Source organism: Falco rusticolus, chromosome 1 (assembly GCF_015220075.1).
Source record: "Falco rusticolus isolate bFalRus1 chromosome 1, bFalRus1.pri, whole genome shotgun sequence".
Lineage (NCBI taxonomy): Eukaryota > Metazoa > Chordata > Aves > Falconiformes > Falconidae > Falco > Falco rusticolus.
This window is the reverse complement of record NC_051187.1, coordinates 72,695,659-72,717,416: the sequence shown is the minus strand read 5'-3', so window position 1 is coordinate 72,717,416 and position 21,758 is coordinate 72,695,659. Positions and strand designations below refer to the sequence as shown.

Sequence of the window (21,758 nt, the reverse complement as noted above, 5' to 3'; positions counted from 1 at the left end):
TCTCTCTCTCTCCTAAAATGAATACACCTTACTTGGAGATATTTTCAAGCTGACCAGTTTCTGTGCATACAGTATTTAGTGTCCTCTGCTGTTTTGTCTCTTCGCTACAATAAAGATTCTGTTGGACTTCTCTAAAGACGTTCATTCTGATAAAAGAAATTCATATTAGAAACATGTTGGCAGGAAGGAAATTTCAATTCATGATCAGTATTACAAAACTAACTAAAAACCCCTCCCAGTCTTTTTGCATTATACAATACCTTATTTTGAGCTGCATTCTCCATGAATAGTTACTCTTTTATAATACCTACTGTGGTGTTATTACCAAAAATGTTATGTGGAAACACTATGAAAGTAGATGTATTAACATTTATTTCACTCATGGTTTGCCAATTGTGTAATATTCATATGGGTTTAATATTGTTGTAGAGGCCTTGCCTGAATACCATGAAGTCTGCACTGTTTATAAATTCTGTGGGGATTCATCTCCTTGAACTGAAAAACCTGTAGCTCAAGGAGATTGTAGGGGGGAGGCAAAAAGAAAAAAGAAGCCTGGGATTGATAAGCTCTTCAGAAGAGAGCTTCCAGGCACAAAGCACTCTTTTGCAATGAGGCTTACAAGAGCTATACATTCACCACCCCTTTCTGGCATTCTTTTCATGTTATTTGATCAAATAAATATCTTTCCAAGGTTAAAGTCGTAACATAAAAATATCAGAAGTATTTCCAGAATTCTGAGTGGTTAATACAGAATGTAAGAGATTCCTATTTTGTAATGTGTTCTCTCTCTCCTTTCTTGCTCTTGTTGTTTCCTCGCACAGCAAACTACACCAGCCATCTAAATCTTCAAGGTCCTTTAATGAGCTGTTTGCAGCCTCTCCATCAGCTCAGAGCCCAGCTGATAGCCCAGACTGGGCATTCAACCAGGTATATTAGAAAACTAACATTTTCTTACTTGAAGTTATGAGCATTCACCTTTTCCACAGACAGTAATGTTCACCATCAGAAAGATATCTTATTAGTGACGTTGGCTTGCCCGCTCCTTCATCTCCAGAAAAATAGTGAAGCTGCTAAAGGTTCAGAGAAGGGCAGTAAGGATGTCAGAAATAAAATGTGGCTACTGTACAGTGAAAAGTGGTAGGGCTTTTCAGCCAGAATAGCAGTAACTGTGAGTAAGGGAGGAGGAATATGGTAGAGGCATGAGTAATATAGAGACTGTGAATAAACATTGACTCTTTACTGGTTCTTTCAGTATGAGGGTGAGGGGTGCTCAAATGAAGCTGGTAGGAGTTAGGTTCAAAACAGACAGAAGGTTGTGATTCTTCATGCAGCAGTTTAGTAGGCACCCGGAGAAGTTGCTTACGTGTATTGCGGATTAAAGAGGTTTGCCAGTGTTGAAGTGGCTGTTGGACAAACATTTGGAAGAGTGATCTGTTGGGAGTTACTGAACAGAAAAATCATTACAGGCTTAGGAAAGTCCTTCATCTGAAAATGCTGAAGCCTGGAAGGAGTAATAGGAGAAGATACGTATGCCTGCTCTGTTCTGGCTCTTCTGTGTGTGCCTACTGCTGGCCATTTTCAGAGCCTGAGTTTTGAGCCCAGTGCATTCATAGTCTAAGCCAGCACAGCCATTCTTACAGCTGATATTGAAACTACGTTTACTTGCTATTGAGAATTAAATTCAGCATCCCTCTGAATGAAGAGGGAAGCCTTTCAGGGGGTTTTGCTGCTTTTCTTATGATTTTCCTTCAAAATTAGCTTTTTGAAATGTAGAAAAGATTCTGCCATATGCATTTGCATGTTAGTGAAATGCTCCATTAAGTCATTTTTAATCACATTTAGGGGTTTGTTGTGTGTAGTAGACGTTGTTTATCTGTAATAGGAGCCAGTTTCAGAGACAAACCAGGATTGTAGTGGTAGGCTCCTTGGATTACAGATAAGAGGGCACCAGTGTACTTTTTTCCACTGGTGTCTAGATCACATGTTCTGTTTCAGTTACCTTTGATTAGGTAGCCAGTAACTTTCCCAGTCTCAGGAGAAAATGTGGTTTTGCTGGTGTATATAAATATGTCAAATATTCTGAATACACATAACCATTTGGAAACACTGACATAGAAAATATTTTTTAAAGCTTCATAAATGCTTAGAAGCCTAGGAAATGCAATATTTAAGGTGTATTAAAGTTTTATTTGGTGTGGACCAGCCTGATCTCCACAAAGTATATGTTTATTTTCCTAAATACAATTTGTAAATAAATAATAAATGCAAATGTGTAATTTGATACGTTCTGATGAATTTTTATAAAGGTCTTTTTCCTTTGTTTTGATTCCTATTTATAGGTTTTAGTCCGTCCTTTTGTAGAAGTTTCTTTTCAGCGAACAGTCTGCCGGACAACAGCAGCAGAAGGTCCAAACCCCAACTGGAATGAGGAACTTGAGCTTCCATTTAGGTATGGCAAAATGAAACAAAATTATTTCTGAGTAATGATAATTTAGTTTGAGCATGCAGATTTATTCACATTTTCCTGCTCTGTTCAAATCACTTTTTTGGTTTATTTAACCTTTTCAGAGCTCCTAATGGTGACTACAGCACCCATAGTTTGCAGTCAGTGAAGGATGAAATCTTTATTAACGTTTTTGATGAAGTACTTCTTGATGCTGGAGAGGTGAGTTCATAACTGAATGACAGTGTATGTTACAGAGTATTACAAGCTTTTTGAAGTTGACAGAATAAGACTTCTCCATGTAATAGCTTTCACCCTCTTGTGCCTCTTTTTTTCCTCTGTTTTTTCATTCGTTATGATTTTATGACTCATCAATACTGCAATATTCTTAGAGGGAGCAATCTATAGTGTTAACCTTTGTATAAATTAATCTTGTACTATATAATCTACTGGTAGATTGAACATGTGTATGTAATCTGTTTTACTGATATTTAATGAGATTGGAGATACTAAAATTGAGAGGCAAAGTATGAATTGTCATCTGAATTCTGTTCTTCCTAAACTTACCAGAATTTTTTACTAAATTCCAAATTAACAATTCCAGTTACTGTATTTTTTATTAACTATCTTTTTATGCTCTGTCTCATCCTTTTTTACAAGTTGTTTAATGAAAAAATAAAACAAACCAACATCTTTTGGTTGTATAGAATATTTTTTTGGAATGAGATAAAAATTGCAAGTCCTAGTAACAAGAAATTTTTGTTAGCTGTCAGTGTTGGCATAACTCCTTCCCCTGTTGAAACCTTGAAAGCTTTCCTAGTCAATTTAGCACACACAAAAATAGCAGCACTCAACATTCTTGAAAATATAACCCAAAAATAAATAATGCACACATTTCACCAAAAACAGAATTCTGTCCTAAAAGTGAAATGGTATTTGATGAAGCAGAAGGAAGAAAGATACAGTCTCGAAACTCAGATGTCACTCTAGCCATTAGAGATTATTTTATTTTTTTTAAATAACTTGTAGACAGATCATACTAGATTGGGAAATCCCCGATAGACAATACACATGACAACAATGCTTCCGTTCCACATGGTTTAATTAGATTTTCTTCCAATTTTGCCTTCTAAAGCTTTTTAAAATACTAGTAAAATATTTCATTAGAAGACCAGAGCTTGGTTTACTTTGTCTGAGAAGACTCTTGTGGACTTCTTGTCAGCTTTATGAGTTGTCCATCACAGGTTATACGTTACTTGAACCCTGAAGTGCAAGCGCATTGTATCATGGATAGTGATGTTCTCGTATTTGTTCAGCATCTGGCATGCTTGAAAGGCATGCAGAATAATCATTGCTGTACTAGTAATTGAACTGATATTTATAGTAAATTACTAAACCACAGAATTTTTATTAATGCCTTGATTAAATTGTTGATTGAATTAAAGGAAATGAAGCTGTCTTACAAAGTCTTATGTTGGGCAACTTTTTAATAGGATGATCATGAAAGAGGAAATGGAATCTGCACTCGTGTTGAGAGACGCTGGCTGGGATGTGTTAAGATTCCATTTACTACCGTATATTTTCAAACCAGGGTAAGTGTTAATACCTTGGAGTAAATATCTTAAAATATAAAACTACAGAATGGAAGGGGCAAATAATGAATGTCAGAATTAATGATGTTCTCTGTACTTGTTATTTTTATGGAATTGTTTGCAAATGTTTTTTGAAACATGTTTTTTGTCAAATTTGGTGAGTATTTGTCAGTAAGTTCAACATTTTGAAGGGAGAAGAGGTAAACGAATGTACTTCTACACTGACAATGCAGCCTGGCTTCCTTCAGTAATGAGGTTAGAAGTGCAAATTCTTTCAATGGTTTTGTCAGGAACTTTTGAGATCTCTGGTATTGCAAAGCCTAGATAGATGAACTAGGAATAGGAATATCGCCTAGATAGGTGATAAGAAACCTGACCTAACTTCTTTTTTCACAGATTTTTACCTTTGCCTCTCCCAGTCCCTTCTTTTTTCCATTTTTAGAACTTTTCAAGAGAAGCTTTCTTCAAGAGAAATCAATAGTTAGTCATGGGAGTAATAGTAAAACATGCAGTTCTTTGTATCAGAAAGGCATATTTTTGTCCATCCTGGACTCGGGACTCATTTTTTCATATCAAAAATCTTATTGTATTATTATTTTTCTGCAGGGCAGTTGCTTTCATGTGTAGATCAAATCATATGACAAAAGTCTCAGTGTCTTTCTTCATGAAGTTTCTGACATCAGTTGCATACCTAATGACACATTAATTTGCTCTTCTCTGGCTATATGGGGCACTTCTCAGAACTGTAAGGGCTTTAAGACATACTGTGAGCCTCCTGGATTCTTTGGGTGGAGGATAAGTCTGTAGGAATCTTAATTTAAGTGCAGTGCTTGGAGTTCAGAGTGGTTTTCTTGGGCTTTCCATTTGCAAGGCATGACTGAACATAATTGTCACGGGATTCAAGAAAACATGGGGTTCTTGTTGCTGAGAAACTTTGGACCGTGTATGATTAACCAGTGGTAGTCCACTTGCTTCTGCTAGATCATTAATAATATGCTATCTTCATCTTGGGAGGTTAATCAATGAATTCAGGTGTTTGAGGGTTGCGGTGCCCTGTAGAATGAAGCTTTCATTGACTTCAAAGGAAATGTAAATAGTAAGAAGGTCTAGCTGCCTTTTCATGAATCTTTGGCCATCCTGTGCAGACAATGTCACATAATTTGACCACTGTTGTTATAGGTCAACAAGTCAACAAACAAGAAAGAACAAGATACTTTACACTATTTTTAGGGAAATGTGCCATGCTGAGTGCATTAAATTCACCTGAGAAGTGTGTCTGCTCACAGTCCTGAGAGACTTATTGGGCAGATTTAGATATTTTGACAGGCTACTTACCACTATGTAGCGAAGGACACAGCCTATAATCCACCTTTGAGGATTACCAGTACTAACATCAACCTCTGTTCTTCACAATTCTTGTTGGTGTATCAGTCTTTCTGTTGTGGAACCATAGTAGCTCCAGGATTCCTGTCCGATGCACTCTTGGCTCTCTTGGAGGAGGTGCTGAAATTTGTGATTCCCTAAGCACGGTGCAAGTGCCCGCAAGGATCTTCCCGGCATTAGAGATTCTTTTCATTTGAACAGGATTTCTTACTGAATTTGAAAACCCCTGGTCAGTCCAGTGATTATATCAAGGTGCATCTAGCAATTAAATTTCAGTAGCAAATGAAGCATTTCTTCATCCTGTTCTATGCTGCAGCAGGAATTCTGTATTTGGAGTTTTCTCCTCATCAAAACTTAATTTTATTCTTAAACGTTTGATGAGCCAGCCCAGTGAGTCATCTGTTCATCTCTCACATCCACTGAAGATACCCTTCCTGATGGCAGTTACCTGAATTCTGCCCAAATCAGGCAGTTAATCTGCTCACTTTAAGAGAAAAGTTATGTACTTTCACTGTTGAGACTCGTCTGCCTGAGCAAGTCTGGGGCATGCCATCTCTTGCCTGACAACCTTTCAGAAAGACTTGCCTTCCATTTGTCATGGCAGAGGGAGGTGCAACGGGCTGGTGAGTCTATCGGAGCACCCTTCCCTGAGGAAGCTGGCTGAATGGGCCCAGTTCCAGTTGCACCCAAGAAATGTCAGCAGGTTCTGCATGGAAGGGCGTCCATTTGTGAGATGCTGGAGCATCATTCCCACACCACTCGAACGTAGGCAAAAACCTGTTGCTGTGATGCTTCTTTCAGAAGCATAGTCCTGCAACTTTTGCTTTGCCACTTTGTCAATTTTGCCAGTAAATAGGGCCACACGGAGATTGCTGTTTGAAAGGAAAACAGTGGAAGGCTAGCACTCCTTCTTTCTCTAAGAATTAGTGTGTATGATTTCCATTTCATTAAATACTGGTGTCTGTAATATGCAAGAGACTGAAATCCAGTTGTAATTAATACATTTAACAAGATGCCTCATATTTCCCCACAGTTAATCAGTATATATGTCATATTCTCTCATTTTATTGTTTTGTAATTCAGAGTAATAAAGAAATCAAAGGAATGAAATATTTTAATACAAGTAGCAAATGTATTTGAGAAGGAATCTTGCTTTTTTGCTTCTAATAAGGGGTATTTGTATATTTTGTAGATTGATGGTACATTTAAGGTGAATATTCCTCCAGTCCTCCTTGGCTACAGCAAAGAAAAGAACCTGGGAATCGAGAGAGGTTATGATTCTGTGCGAAATCTGAGTGAGGGCTCATATATAACACTGTTCATTACCATTGAACCACAGCTCATTCCTGGAGAGCCAGTCAGAGAGAAGGTAACTAATCAGTAATTCATCATATTCTTGCTTTTTGTTTCCAGTAGTGCAGTCCTTGAGATGCATATAAACAGGTATGCTTAGTGTACCAAAGGACATGAATACAAGTACAGAAGGACATTAATACAAATTCTGAGTGTTTTACTTCATTATTTCTTTTAGCTCAGTTCAATTTAATTGGATGTACCATTAAGTTAGATGGATACTTAATGCATAAGAAGTAACTTTCACCAGGATATCTAGTTCCAGTATAACAGAAAGCAAATTTGCATTCATTATCTGTGAGCATATAATTTTCCCATTTTATTCTGTGAACAATAAAGTATTCATGTAAGTATTGGTGAACAGTGAATAAAAACGAGGTGGCAGGTGCAAACACAGTATTTTCTTGCTTCTATGTTTATACTATTCAAATGCAGCATTTATTATTTATGGTTTCATGCATCCCTCCAGATCTTGAAGATAATTATTTCTAAATAGAATCTCTTTTTTTTTTTTTTTTTAGTTAGTTTACATTACCATAAGTGCCTTACACTAACAACAACGTGTAGTTAAAATGCATACACTGCTTGCTATTCTGCATAACATTATGTAGTGATTTTGAGATCCATTCAGCAAAGATGTATGTTTTTCATGCACAAACAGCAGCGGTTCATTCTTTTCCAATTCAGAATAAATATAAAATTGCACGATGTGTTCTAATAACCCTTTTTCCTGTTAAATTATGGACTTGGAAACTACCAAGTCCTATGTTTCTTGCTCTCATGCAATACTGTGGCAATTGTTACTATTCAGTACTGTTGAAAATAAAGAAAATAAATTACATTCATGGATACCTTTAAAAGTGAATTAGTTTGAATTATAAGTTTATTATGAGGACTTGAAACTGTAAATATAAACTTAACAGCCTTGAAGCACCTTTAATAGATGAGACCTTACTCAAGAGTTTCATAGTCTTCATTTTCACATACAGTAGTTAGTTTCTGGGGAAAAGATATACTGAATTTGTAAGGAAACAGATCTCTGTTTATAGAAAGACCTGTCTCCAGTAGTGATTCAAGAGAAAAATCATAGAAAATCAAATAAGGGGTTAGATTATTATAATATATATTAGAATATTAAAATATTATGGACTATATGTTGCAAATGTTGACCTCTTTAAATAATGAACAAAGTTCAGATTTTCTTGCATACATGCAGTTCGATGCTTAGTTATGAAAAGGTTGTGTGTTATATTAATGCTTAGTAAAATGGTGCAGTTTGGTAGCTAAATTTAGAATTTATCTGACCACTTCAGAGGGGAAAATACAGTCTATTTTATTAAAGTCATAGACCTTCCTGATGTAAGTTCTCTTCCGTTTCAACTATGAAGACAGGAGCTAACTGCCCCTTGCCAAAACTCAGACATAAAGAACTGGAAAGAGACTGAGGTACTTTCCATTCTGAAGATGCAGCAAAGAATCAAAGCACAGTAAATCCCAACACAGGAAATTAATCCTGTTGTTAAGTAACAAGAAATACTACATGTCAAAGCTTCTCCTCACAAGGAGCCACACTGAGAAGACAAGGGGCAGTGGGTACAAGTTGCAGCTGGAGAAGTTTTATCTCAATATAAGAAAGAAATATTTTACAGCAAGAGCAATTATTCACTCAAACAATCTCCCCAGGGACATGGTAGAATCCTTGTCACTGGAGGTTTTCAAGATGCTATTGGACAGGGTGCTAGATAATCTCATCTAGGCTCCCTTTCCCACAAAAGGCTGGACCTTTCGAGCTCCTTTCTGACCTGGGCTGTTCTGTAATTCCATGAAAGCTAAACCATACCACAAAATATGCATTGGCACTGAAGCATGTTCAAAGTAAAACCAGGAATAAGGAAAATCTTGCTGAGGTAAGAAAACTGTTGGCACAGAAGACCTTTTCTCTAAAATCTGAAGAACAATGGAAAAAACAGTTGTGATGAATAAATCAACAGGAACTTTGCCAGATTTTTGTTCACTCTGAATTAGAGATTTTTCTAATCCTATGAAAATTTTACTTAGCAGCAGATGATTTATTTACCTTGGATAGTAAGCCAAACCAAATTATTTCTTCAGCAAACATTGGATTATTTGAAAATCGTGTACATTTCTTTCAAAGCAATATAGATAGAAAACAATAAAATATAATTTCATGTTAGAGGAAACTAAGTAAAGCAGGACCAAATTCATTAAGAGACTGTTCTATCTTAGGTAATCGGTATATAAAAACACTACTAAAGTGACATGTGCTTAACTGTGACACTCACCGTGACTGAAAAAGTTATAATTCTGTGCTGCAACTCCCCAAATGCAACAGATATACTACTTACAGAAAGTGTTTGGCATAAAATGACAAAAATTAACTAAACATTTTGCTGTCCTTTGTTGCTATTACTAGCCATTCCTGCTGCAGTTGTTTGAAATATTCTTGTACTGGTTTAGGATGCTAAGCTTAGTTTTAGTTTAATTTTATGATACTTTTTTTGTTTGCTTACCTATTTTTCCTCTCTTTCCTGCTGTCCCTCCTGAATCTCTATATAGATGAATGAAATGCTTAAGAAGGTACAATATTAATAAATTAAATCGAGAGATATGTTGTTCCCTGTTTAAGATTTAGCTTGGTTTTGTGCTATTCAGCAATCTTTTTGCACTTTGCAGTACTTGACTCTGACATAGTAGCTGTTTATTTGTCAGCAATGCTTGCAGTGAATTACTACATTTAAATTTACAAAATGCTAGAGGCTGTACATTTCAGCTGTTAATTACGGTTGAGAAGAATCACCAATGTCTGCCTTCTCTGCTAGACTTTGAGGTCTAGCTACAGGGCAGTGCCGAGCTGTTCCACCTCTGGTTAGTTTGAGAAGAGGGTAAAAAAAAAATGACAAAAAGTGGTGTATTTTGAACAAAAATATTGTGAAGGATGAGCTTTTATTCTCAGCATCACCAGAATATACACAAGGGATTCTAAGGAGATTAAAAAAAACTCTTTTGACTGATCCCAATACCTTTAAGAGATGACATCTTAAGTGACATATGAGTAAATAATTGTCATTGTTATATAATTAATATGTGATTTTTGAGGCCCAGACTTCCTTTTGGAAAATCTCATCTAAAAACATGAGAATTTTCTGACAACTGAATTATAAGGATCCGTCTAAAAATTACTTGGAACTTCTCTTCAAATATGTTGGCATTGTGCAAGGTTGTTGCAGTTGTTCATATAAGAATTACTAAATTGTTATTTATGTAAGAATTACTGGGATTTTGTGAATAACCTCAATTGTGGCTTTGGAGTGCTATGTGAATAGCACACAGGACTGGTACCTAACCATAATTGTCTACCTTTGAATTAATATGTGGTGTTACACACGCATCCCTGCAGTTTCACTTGGCCATAACTTTTACTATGTTTTCAGTGCTTTAATAAAGACAGCTTGTAGGTACAGGTGATTATGTGCATTCATAAGTAAATGCAAATTGCTTGGTTTTCCATTACCTTGACCTTTCTTACGTGTCTGAGAGCTGAAGTATCTATTCCAAGGCAAGTTCAAAGTGCTATTAGGAAAGAATTTTACACTGAAATAAGGCCAAATACAGTAAAGACTTAAGCCCAAACTATAAATAAACTTATTTTTGTATAAATTCTACTGTCTTTTGAAGTTTGATACCCAAGAAGATGAGAAATTGCTCCAGGCAGCAGAAAAGTATGAAGCTGAATGTACATCAATGTTTCCAAGCCGCCAATGCTTAACAACAGTGATTGACCTCAGTGGGAAGACAGTTTTTATTACCAGATATATCAAACCTCTGAATCCACCACAGGAGCTTCTTGATGCTGTCCCAAATAGTTCTCAAACAGCAGCAGTAAGTACTTTAGAAAAGATAGTGAAGTTTCTGGGATATCGATTTCAGAACGTGTGTTTGCACGTGCATGTGCCCATGCATATGCATGTAGGCACATACCATTTTTATGTGTCTGCTGTATGGCTATGCTTTTTGTAAAGGAAAAAACTGGAGATACAAAATAAAGCAGTAATGACTTACATGTGATACACACTAATTCTATCCGTAATGATGCTGGAAAAGGGTATCTGCCCTCTCTGGAAAAAAATAGGTATATTAATGAGTATTGTCCTTTAAAAAAAGAGTTACACCAAACCTCAATGGGAGTAAATCATCAGTCTTTGCTGCAAGTTCTAAAATGAGCTAGGTGCTACACTAATGAGGTTAGTCAGTGTTTTGTCACTGATACCTGTGGAAACAGCAACATGTTTCACATCTGGTATAATACTACTACTCTTAGATTTGTCTGTCATGAAACAAAGGAGAGACTTGCTCTGTTTTGTTTTCTTGCAGGAATTGGTGGCTCGATACGTTGCTTTGATTCCTTTTTTGCCAGACAGTGTGTCATTTGCTGGAATTTGTGATTTATGGAGTACGTCAGACGTAAGTAATGCATTAAACAGAAGTTCTTTATCCTCTTGAATATGATGTAACATCCTAGCAGCCCCTGCTTTCAGGGAGAGATTGTACTAAATGAGCTCCTGAGGTCCCTTCAGACCTAAATTATCCTGTGATTCTATTATTGTGAGGACTGTGTTTCTTTATGAGCCATTTATTTCAAAGAATGAGGACCAAAGCTTGAGAAAAGTTGTTAATCCTGATCTTTGATAGCTTGCAGATTATTCACCCTAAGAATGCTTAGGGTTTTAAGCTTTTCCTGTTGTTTTTCAGTTATAAAACAATCTAAAATGGCTAGTCATGCACAAGTGAAAGGATGCTAACTGATGGAGACTTTAAAACTAGACTTAAAATGTATCATTGTAGTTCCAAGAAACTACAGAAAAAAACATTGCATGTAATGTCAGCAAAAATAATGGGATATTTAGCTTTCTCCATCACATAGAAATAAATCCTGTCATCTATAGAGTAACAGCAGACATTAAGTTAATCACAGTTTTTTACCATCTCAGAACTTTTCTGCAAAATTCAGAATAACTCAAAAGACAAAGACCCTGGTTCCTGTGGTAGAGTCTCAGATCTGCATCATGTATCTTCACAGCATTCACTCTTCATCCTGCATGTTGAAGCATTGCCTGATAAACAAAAAAGATCAGTTGCAAAGATCTGAGAGGACTCTTGCTTCAGAAGTGTTAAGGAACATTATTAAATGTTGTCAGTTGAAAACACAGTTGATAACTGCATAGAAAGACTTTTTTCTTTTTTTTTTTTTAACCTTAATTAGCAATTTCTTTATCTTCTGGCGGGAGATGAAGAAGAACATGCTGTGCTCTTGTGTAATTATTTTCTTGGTATGGGGAAAAAAGCCTGGCTTATCATTGGAAATGCTATTCCTGAGGTAAGAGGATTTCTTCATTTGGTCTGTATATTAACTTTTATTCTGTGAAGTCTTTGGTTCCCAGCAGTGGGGTAGAATTTTTTCTTGCTGGCACGTATTTCCAGGAAGTTATCTTCACATTGGTTCTGCTGGAACTGATTCTTTTCAGAGAGAAGGAAAAAAAAAAATAAATTGAAAGTATATCTTAGTGTGAGTGTCATCTGTTTTTTTTCCTGGAGCCATGTTTTTACAGTTAATCTGGTTGTAGCTGTCATCCTCATAGTATACTACCAAGCATCTGTAAACCTGGACTGGACTTGAGCTTGTATACATGGTGTATCCAGGTAATGGAGACAGTCCATTCACAGTGTCGCAGTTGTGGATACACAGACTGTGACAGCGTTTGGGTGGGATTGGGTAAAGGTTGAGAGGTGGCAGGAGAGGATTCTTACTCTCTCCAGCTGATGGCAAAGGTGCAGCTGGAGCAATGACAGATTTGTTCAGGCTCGACAAGGCAATCTTCATCTGCCTCCTGTGACGCAGGCAGGCTATGCAGTTTGCTTTCCCTTGGACTGCTATGTACCCGGTCATTGCTGTGAGCCTGCTGTGGCAGCAATCCGTCTTAGACTGGCTAAGAACTAAAACATTTCGATGTTTTGCCTCTTTGGAGATGCATTTGTTGTCAGGGAAGCACTTAGATTTCCAAGTAACTGGTACCGCTTTTTTCAAAGAGATGGCAAGGCTGTTTATAATGCAAATTTCCACCATTAGTATCTCAAATGAAACACATGTGAAAGTTTTGCTGAACAGAATTTTGGTAAAAATCTGGTCCAAACTAGTCTCTTCAGCACATTCTGAGGTACCACAGTGGCAGGAACAGGTACTCAGGTAGATTCCTTCCACTCAAAAATCAGATGGAGATTGTAGTACTTCAAGCATTCAGTTTATGCATGCTGTCAGAAGGGGGATTATTCCAGGTATTTCAAGGTACCTGGAAAATGTAGGAGGTAACGGGAAAATAGGTGACCGATTTAGGGATTCCTGTTAGAGAATATAAAGAGAGAGCTGGGAAGTTCCTTATGAGGGAAGGCTGATGGATGGATGAGGCACAAATTGCGCTGCCTAGGCAGCAGTCCTTCAACCCACAGGTTGCCCGTGGATAAGAGCTGTGGCAGTAGCCAAGCAGGACATGCTGATACTGAAGTGGCATACATTAAACATGCCTGTATGCGGAATTCTGTATCAGTTTGCAGCTGAACCACCTCGACTTTCAGGAATGGCTGGGGGCTGTGTCATTGCCATGTAAGACACAGAGAGCACATTATTGTGTGTTAGTTGGTTGAATTGTAATGAACCTGTAAATTCTTCCAGTCAGTTTGCCCCAAAAAGTACTATTCATCTCACTAGTAAAAATGTTACATTCCAAACAATGCAAAGCATACTGTCTTTGTAGCCAGTTCTAAACCATCTTTCTCATACTTTTTTTTTTTATTTCTTCCTAGGGACCAACTGCATATGTATTAACTTTGGAACAAAGCCAATATGTAATCTGGAATCCCAGTACTGGATGTTTTTATGGGCAGTATGATACTTTCTGCCCCTTACAAAATGTGTACTGTCTGATCAGCTGTGATAATGTAAGTGTACCTAGTCTTGTCGCAGTTCTATACACTAAGAGCTGGTAACTTGGTATTTTTCTTTACCTTATACATGATTCGTTCATTAATGTAACTATGTTTAGGCTGTCATGTTAGTGATTTTATTTAATCTTAAGTAGGCTCTTCAGCTACTTTAAATACTTAAATTAAGAAAGATTTCTTTTTTAAGCAGCATTTAGGTGGATCATGATTCTCATTTGTAATAGTTTTCATTACTGGGTTCTACTTACCTATTTTCCAACTTGGATAGCCTAAGTTTATCACTGTTTAGCTGAGGCATAGTAATTCAGCAAAGCTAATAGTTACATTTAATCTGCAAACTGAAAAATGAAGCACACTGGAAGTGGTCACTTGAGTTGCATACATAACGGAAGGCACAGCCCTGAATGGTTCAGTGTGCAGAACACAGAGCTGGCACTACAAGGCACAAAAACCGCATTGATTTTCTGCCTGGTGTTAAGTCCTCCTATTTATCTGCGATAAAATACAAGTAATACTAGTGCACGTTCACGCGATATTATTCATTGTGCGGCTGGAAACCCTCTGTGAGACAGCACGGGGGGAGAGGAGAGAAGGTGTTGTAAGAGCTGCACAGCTCTGGGCAAGTGAATCAAAAGCCACAGAACTGGGCACAGCTGCAGCAGAAACCCTGGGCAGGTTCCTGACTTGGCTGGAAGCAAACCCTCACAGCTTCTGGGGCCCTGACAGCAAGGCAGAGACGTGGGAAAGATCGAAGGCGAGTTTAAAACCAGAGTGAAAAGAAAGAGAACCCTAGGTTTTATTTGAATGAACTGGAAGTTAAGTTTAGACATTTATGCCTCAGGGTTTTTTTGAAACACTATAAGGAAACAGTGAGTCAGGCTTGCATTTTGTACTGAAACACAGCAAACGTTATTTTCTGTGTTGAAAACATACCTGGAAAAGTAATTTGAAGTGTCATACATTGTAAGTTTTGGGTTTCGGTCTTCTGGCGTTTTATTCTAAACACAAATCCTGACTTTGGATGAGAATTTAATATTCTAAAGTATATTTATTTTTAAAGTGTCAGTTCTGTCATTGAAAGCATTCTGGGAAACGGTTGAGTTGGTTTGGGTGGGTGGTTTTGGTGGGGGTTTTTTTGTAGTACTAAACTTACAGTTAAGAAAAACATAATCTAATGGCTGGAAGAAGCAACTAAAGACTTCTGCACTGACAAGCTTATCAGCTAACCTAGAACTACAGAGCTCAACCATGTCTTTCAAGGCAACACATTCCAGTCTAGATGTGACTCTGAGCAGGTGTGCTGCTAGCAGAGTGATAGCACTTCATTCATATCCAACCCCGGAAAAAACAGCTATGTTGTGTCACATAGGCTGTACGCAGAACGATCAGTTACAAAAGGTCACTATTAATTGGTACATTTTTCAGCCTTAGCAGTAGTTATTTAAAGGTTGTTTTGAACAAGAAGCCTACAATGCTTGCATGCTTCAGACTAAGATCAAACACAAACCAAACTGAACGTCTGTAAAGAAGGGGCATGCAAGAAATAGGTTCCTCTTGATGATAAAACACATGGAGGAGCCATGTGTATTTGCAATAGCTGCTTATATTCTGCATTGTAAGACTGAAATAGCAGCGGTGCTGGAGGTGCAGCAGGCCACCAGGTATCACAGCTGCACAGCGCTGGGCTGGTAGAAGAATTTTGCCAGAATTCAGAAAATACTTGTGTAGCAACCCAGAGGGGTGTAAGTGCAGCTCCGGACAGCTGAAGAAACTCTAGAGTATATGGTAACCCAACACTGTGCAATGATGAAGCGATGGTAAAGGCAGAAAGTTCCTGAAATCATAAAAACTGCCATGGTGCACAGTAGATGAGGCACTGAGAAGGAGATACAGGAGAACAAGATTCAGCTGGAAGAGTTGCCAACTGCAGACGGTACTTCTGTTCATACCCTGGTCTCCACCCGTACTCAGAAGCACAAGGCCAGCAGCATCCCTTTTGATGCAAGAATGCAGAAGTTGCACATCAGCTGTGACTATACAAGATTGCCTTGTTCCACATCAACTCATACTGGTAGTTGCCACAGGTCAAGATTATATAGTATTGTACTGCCGTGGAAGTGGAATGTGTTCCATAGCTGAGATTATATATGCCGATGGTTAAAACATACTTGCTTTCTTGTAGATTTGGTTTAATATGCAAGAGTATGATGCCCCAGTACGGATAAATTTTGACATCAGCAGAACAAAACACTGGAAGTCTTTCTTTTCAAGAAGCTTGCCATACCCTGGTCTCCACAGTGTTCAGGTACTAATGGATCCATTACTAAGTCATTTTGAGAGGTTGAGATATCACAGACTTAGTATAAAGAAGCAGAGACTTAAGTTCTTTGGACGTCTGTGGTAAAAAATATTTATGTAATAGCATTGGATTTAAAAAAATTTTCCCAGGTATTCCTTAAAAAAAAAACCAAAAAAACCCCCAAATACTTTGCAGTATTCATTTTTATACAGATTGAATGCACAGCTGTTGTCCTCTCACTATTCATGTAAGAGTAAGACCTCAGGACAACAGTGAAGTAAATAGGACAAATCTTTAACACAAGCATACCTAAAGTAGTAGCTTGGTACTATAAAGGAAATGCCAACTTTTATCTTACAGCCAGAAAGGCGTTATTTCAAGCTGTATGCACATTCTTAGTAAACAAACAGTAATTTTTCTAGTTCATCACAGCTATAAGCAGTTGAAGTTTACCAGGGAAAAAAACCCAAACCACAGCACGATACACAAACATCTAGTTAATGTTTTATCATGTCTCTACTAAATCTGTTATTTTAGCATAATTGTGAACTCATGCAAGTACCATCATGCAAGTACGTAACTTTAGTTATGTTGTACAGCTAGAAAAGATTGCACATTTTAATATTTGTTTTATTTGTTGCAAGCCTGAAGAATTGGTTTATCAGCATTCAGACAAGGCTGCTGCAGTGGAACTACAAGCCAGGTAATTCTATCTCCAGAACAAATGCTGTCAGTACTGATCACTCGAGGTATGAATATGCTCCATCCTAAGAACCTGCTCTGAATGCTAGGAATTGGGGGACAGCCTAAAAAAAACCCCCAAAAAATCAGGAGCTGTAGTTCATAGGACTTTCTTTAATTCTCTGTAATAAAAGACTGCCAGATAGAACGAACTGATCAATCATTGCTTTACCATTTCTTAATAAGCAAAATGCTGGAGAGGGATGAGAGGAGAGGGTGTAACCTGAGATTGGTTGTAAGCCCCTGGCCTCTCATTCTGCTGCTGACCATGCAGGCACCATATAGCTATGTCAGCATTGCTTTTTGGTAGCGGTAAATTAACTGAGGTCATTTCTGTGCCCCCATAATCTATACTAAGTGCATTAATGGAGATCAGTTCAGATGCCCAGTTAAATACTAGGACTGTAATAATCAGTCTCTTTATTGCAGAATTGAAAAAATATTAAAAGAGAAGATTATGGAATGGAGACCAAGGCACCTAACTCGTTGGAACAGATACTGCACCTCTACCTTACGTAACTTTTTGCCGCTGCTGGAACAAAACCAAGGCAAAAATGTAGAAGACGACCATCAGGCAGAGCTCCAAAAGCAGCTAGGAGATTACAGGGTACAGTTGTGAACATGTATGTCTTGTGCATAGAACTAGGATTCTAATCTAAATCCCTAGGATTTAGTATCACAGCTCTGTGATACAGAAGAGCATCCTAGGCTACTTATTTCCTCTACTACCAAAAAAACACAAGAGTTTTTATACCAAAGATAAACCAATGTAACATTTACAAAGTGAAGGAGTGAGAATATATTTTATTTCATTTGTAGATGTTGAAGATAAAAACTTTGGTGAACATAAAGCTAAGAATGTGAAGATAAACTGGCTGCACTGGTCTTGCAGTATTGCTGTAACACAACAGTCACTACTTCCAACGCACAGAAGTGCAGTCTCCTAGCACTGGCTGCTTACAGGTTGATTGGTGCATTAGCTCTCAGGGCTGGTCAGCAAGAACCTGGCACTCATGCCAAGTAGTGCTACACAGTCTACTTACAGGTGTAAGAGCCCACACTTCAGTTCTCTGCTCTCTGCTCCACTCCATTTAAAAGACAGATTACTTACTTAAGTGTTCCCTGCAGCCACCAGTGTACTCCTCTGTTCTTCCTCCAGGCTATTCTGCTCTTCTGGTAAAACACACAAGGTGGCAATACTGTACACAACTATAGCAACACTCAAAATGAGCTGAGGTTTCAGTTCCTGTTGAACTTAGCGTATGGGCAGGAGACATTTGCCACCTCAAATCCCTAGCCAGTGCAGACAGGAAAACACAATGAGTAAGACCAGTTAACAGCATAACTTTGCTGCTTTTCTGCCTCTTATGTGTTCATTAATATAACTTTATTTTAGTTGATTTCTAAACACCTTTACTCCAAACTTAACCCAGACCAAAAAGGAAAAGTGTCAGAAGCTTGCCTGAAGTATATGAGATCAGGAGGTGGTATTACAATACAAAATATGCTTTTTTTTATTGCATCTCCCCAGGCCAGCAATAGAAAAAGATAAATTTACATGCACAGTAAACCAGATTTTTAAAACTAGATATTTGTTCAGGTGCCTTTACTTTTTCTTACCTTATGTGTTTTTCCCTTTCTTTTCCCCAGGTCTCCGGATTTCCTATTCATATGCCATTTTCTGAAGTAAGACCTTTAATAGAAGCTGTACACAGCACTGGAGTTCATACAATTGATATTTCCAATGTTGAATTTGCTCTAGCCGTGTATATTCATGCTTATCCCCAAAATATTCTCTCTGTATGGATTTATGTTGCTTCACTTGTTCGAAATAGGTAGTATAGACCAGTCGGAATACCTGAAGAAATTTGCTTATGTAGGGGTAAATATAACAGATTTCTCCCACTGCTGCTTTGAGGTAGCCCAAGGATTTTAAAAACCACGTGACAACCTGATTTTTAGTAGCTGCAAACACATGAGCTTTAGTCACCCTGCAACCACTGAAGATACTAACGTATTACTGTTAAGGAAGAGACTGACAGCTTAAAGTTCCAGTACTAATAGGTGGGGTTTATACACTATTTTAAAGCTCCCCGTGGCACATGTCACTCCTAAAAGCATTACATGTGTCCAGTGTGATGGTGATACAGTGACAGTGCAGAGTAAAACGGTAGAGTTCAGCCGCCTTATCTTCAGGTGGAAGCTGGTTCCTGGAATTGTGCCTTGAAGACTATGTTTTTAGCTAGTCACTTTATTTTACCTACAGACCTTCTTCAAAGACACTGGCAAATACAAATACTTAACAGTTTTCCAGTACCTTAATTCCTGAATCAAGATCAGGACTGTTTATCCATAAACAAATTTTATGCACCAAGGAGCCGTCAAGTGAAGGCCATACTTCAATTTTTAAGAGGCTTCTTCATCTGCTATTCTATGCTTAGCATCTGTATAATGCTAGCACCATTTAGAGGTGTAAAACAATGTTTTCTTTAGAAGTTAAAGACAAAAGTATTTAATAAATATTTATACCAAAACTTAAGTGGAGGCAAATTCATTTTATAGAAGACTTCAAACCACTTTAAGGATTTCATACTCCATCTGCAAGTTACCCTAGTAAAAGATTATTGAAAGAACAGCTTAGTACAAATCAAATTTGCATATTAGTATGAAAATAGTGGTGTTAACTGTTAATATCGATATAAATACACTGCATTTACTGCAGTTATCTTGCTAATCAAACTCTTTCAAGTGAAAGTGATCGTGTGGTGAGCTTTGGTAAATTCTGATGCTTGTTCTTCCTAAGTTAAGATTATTCTTGAGCTTAACTCCAAACCAGATTCAGTCCAATGAATTCTAGAACCAAAACCTTTGGCTTAGAGCCTAGGGTTGTTGCCACAGGTTCCGCTCTGTAAACCTCCAGCAGAAAGGAGTAGCTACATTGTCATCACGTGATGCCTTGCTGAACAACATTGATGACATCTCCCCAGTTTAGTCCAGCTCACCTTCAGAGAAGGGTGTAGAAGAAACACCATGTAAGCAAACAGAATGTTCTGCAGCCGATTCAGTCCTCAGCTGTCTCCACCAGTCTGCACAGAAACCACCACCTAGCACCAAGGAGGACCACTAGCTGCACCTTCCCAGCCGCAGAAGCCAGTGTTCTGAAAGGGCAGATACAAGAAAGCCCACTGTGTACCTTGTTACGGCACACATCTTGCCTCAGCACTGTGTGAACAGCCATGTGTCTACTCTAACCTTTGGGCGCTGAAGTAAATTTAATGCATCTTACTTGAAGCAACAGTTGCTGGAATAATGGTATCCTTTTATACCTCTTCTGCAGGCTTCCAGCTGAGCACTATACATTCTGCCTCTAGATCACAGGCAGCTGTTAACCACGAACAGCCAACTCTGCACCAACTCCACATTCACTAGTATTTTTCTTACCTTAATACTCTTCAGTATTGGTGGGAGCAAGATGCTCTCAAAACATGCCTTTTATTGTAGTCTCCACTACACCTGCAAGCTGACTTCCCACACACCCTGACTGCTGTCCTAAATAAATACTACTCAAAAGAATTTATCCAATTACTGAAACAGGGAAGAATGACATATCGCCTGCCTTCAAAATTACACAGGATGGGGGGGGGAAAAAAAAACCCAACAAAATACCAAACTGCCTGCCTTTACAGAGTTGCCACCTACCCCCCTCCTTTGCCCAGGAAAAAAAGCACCTGCAACTGTGTCGCTCATGAGCAGGTGGCCATTAACCTTTGCAACTTCACAGGGGCTGCAATAGACACTTCCTCTTGCCATAGGCTCTTCCCCTTGCCACCCACACACTCGCGCACTACTCATACATAACTCGCTTTGTCTTCCTAGCATGGCTTTCACGTAGCCCAACAATGGATTCTTTGCCTCCCTGCTAGTCTCTGCTGTTTAGTAAGGGGTCTTTTATAAAAATCAAAGCAACAGGGAAAACATCTTGTTGTCCTCCACAGATTTGATATGAATGAAAACTGACTTCCTTGGAAGCTGTTTCAAAAATGCATTTAACACAATCATGGGAACAAAAAAACCCGAAACACCCCCCCACCCCCACATATTGCAAGGTTCACAGCTCTGCAACCACCATATGCCCGCCCACCCACCCACCCTCTGCAGCCTATTGGCATGGTATGCCTGGCTATCACACCTTAAAAGCACATATATTCAACTGCTACATACTTTTTTTTTTGTTGGTGGGAATGTTTTATTTGAGTATGTCTTTCAAGCCCAAATACAAAACCAAATGCAAAAGGAAGGTGGGAATTTCCCTAATTTTGAAATACAAAGAATGACTTCAGGATGAGAGGAAAGGGGAAGAAACAAGGCTCCTAAAGATGTATAACTGTTACCCAAATGCAAACAATACATTTCCAATTCTCTGCAGAGCTTTATGTTGTACTTATGGATTCAAAATAAAAAACCATTCACTTAACACAAAATAATCCAGTAAAGTATATTTAAGTGCCAAACTTGGAAGAAAGTGGCATTAAAAAAAAAAAAAAAGAATGTTTTCCCATCTTCCCCAAATTAAGTAGAACAAACCCCCATACCCTTCAAACCAAATGAGATTGTGAGATTGTTACAACACTGTACAGTACACTCATAATTAAGATGTTGAAGTTGTGGGCAGGGTCAGGCTAGTATAACAAATCTCACTCCAAAGATTGTTAACACAAGATGCGAACTGTAAGTAAAGTGCATGAAAGGAAGCCTGCTCAGCTAAATGAAGTAGACTGAAAGATCAGAAGTCAGCGGTCATTCGCCAGAGCGGCAGCAGGCCCGAAAACCACACTGCAAATTCTGGCATCCACTGGCGGTTTCAGCATGGGGACCTGCACAAAAACAGAACAAATGTGAAAAGAAGAAAAGGGCCATTTATTTAGATTCAGAA

At 38.1% G+C, this 21,758-nt stretch overlaps 2 protein-coding genes across 4 annotated transcripts in view; one reads left to right on the top strand and one right to left on the bottom strand.

Annotated features, from left to right (window-relative positions):
• Positions 1 to 21,398, top strand: part of CC2D2A (coiled-coil and C2 domain containing 2A) — a 66,195-nt gene extending 44,797 nt beyond the window's left edge. For 2 of the 3 annotated variants that reach the window (XM_037384461.1, XM_037384481.1), the window contains 14 exons: positions 822 to 927; positions 2,340 to 2,449; positions 2,569 to 2,665; positions 3,937 to 4,035; positions 6,611 to 6,787; positions 9,349 to 9,369; positions 10,468 to 10,671; positions 11,164 to 11,253; positions 12,053 to 12,166; positions 13,648 to 13,782; positions 15,968 to 16,090; positions 16,729 to 16,787; positions 17,255 to 17,432; positions 18,476 to 21,398. In XM_037384461.1, the coding sequence (XP_037240358.1) occupies positions 822 to 927; positions 2,340 to 2,449; positions 2,569 to 2,665; positions 3,937 to 4,035; positions 6,611 to 6,787; positions 9,349 to 9,369; positions 10,468 to 10,671; positions 11,164 to 11,253; positions 12,053 to 12,166; positions 13,648 to 13,782; positions 15,968 to 16,090; positions 16,729 to 16,787; positions 17,255 to 17,432; positions 18,476 to 18,664 (1,702 nt within the window). In that variant the 3' untranslated portion in view covers positions 18,665 to 21,398. The remainder of the gene's footprint in view (positions 1 to 821; positions 928 to 2,339; positions 2,450 to 2,568; positions 2,666 to 3,936; positions 4,036 to 6,610; positions 6,788 to 9,348; positions 9,370 to 10,467; positions 10,672 to 11,163; positions 11,254 to 12,052; positions 12,167 to 13,647; positions 13,783 to 15,967; positions 16,091 to 16,728; positions 16,788 to 17,254; positions 17,433 to 18,475) is intronic. The other variant, XM_037384471.1, reaches the window with a different exon arrangement.
• FBXL5 (F-box and leucine rich repeat protein 5) overlaps positions 21,307 to 21,758 on the bottom strand; it is a 35,405-nt gene continuing 34,953 nt past the window's right edge. The window contains exon 11 of the mRNA XM_037384504.1: positions 21,307 to 21,699. Within this exon, the coding sequence (XP_037240401.1) occupies positions 21,623 to 21,699 (77 nt within the window). The 3' untranslated portion in view covers positions 21,307 to 21,622. The remainder of the gene's footprint in view (positions 21,700 to 21,758) is intronic.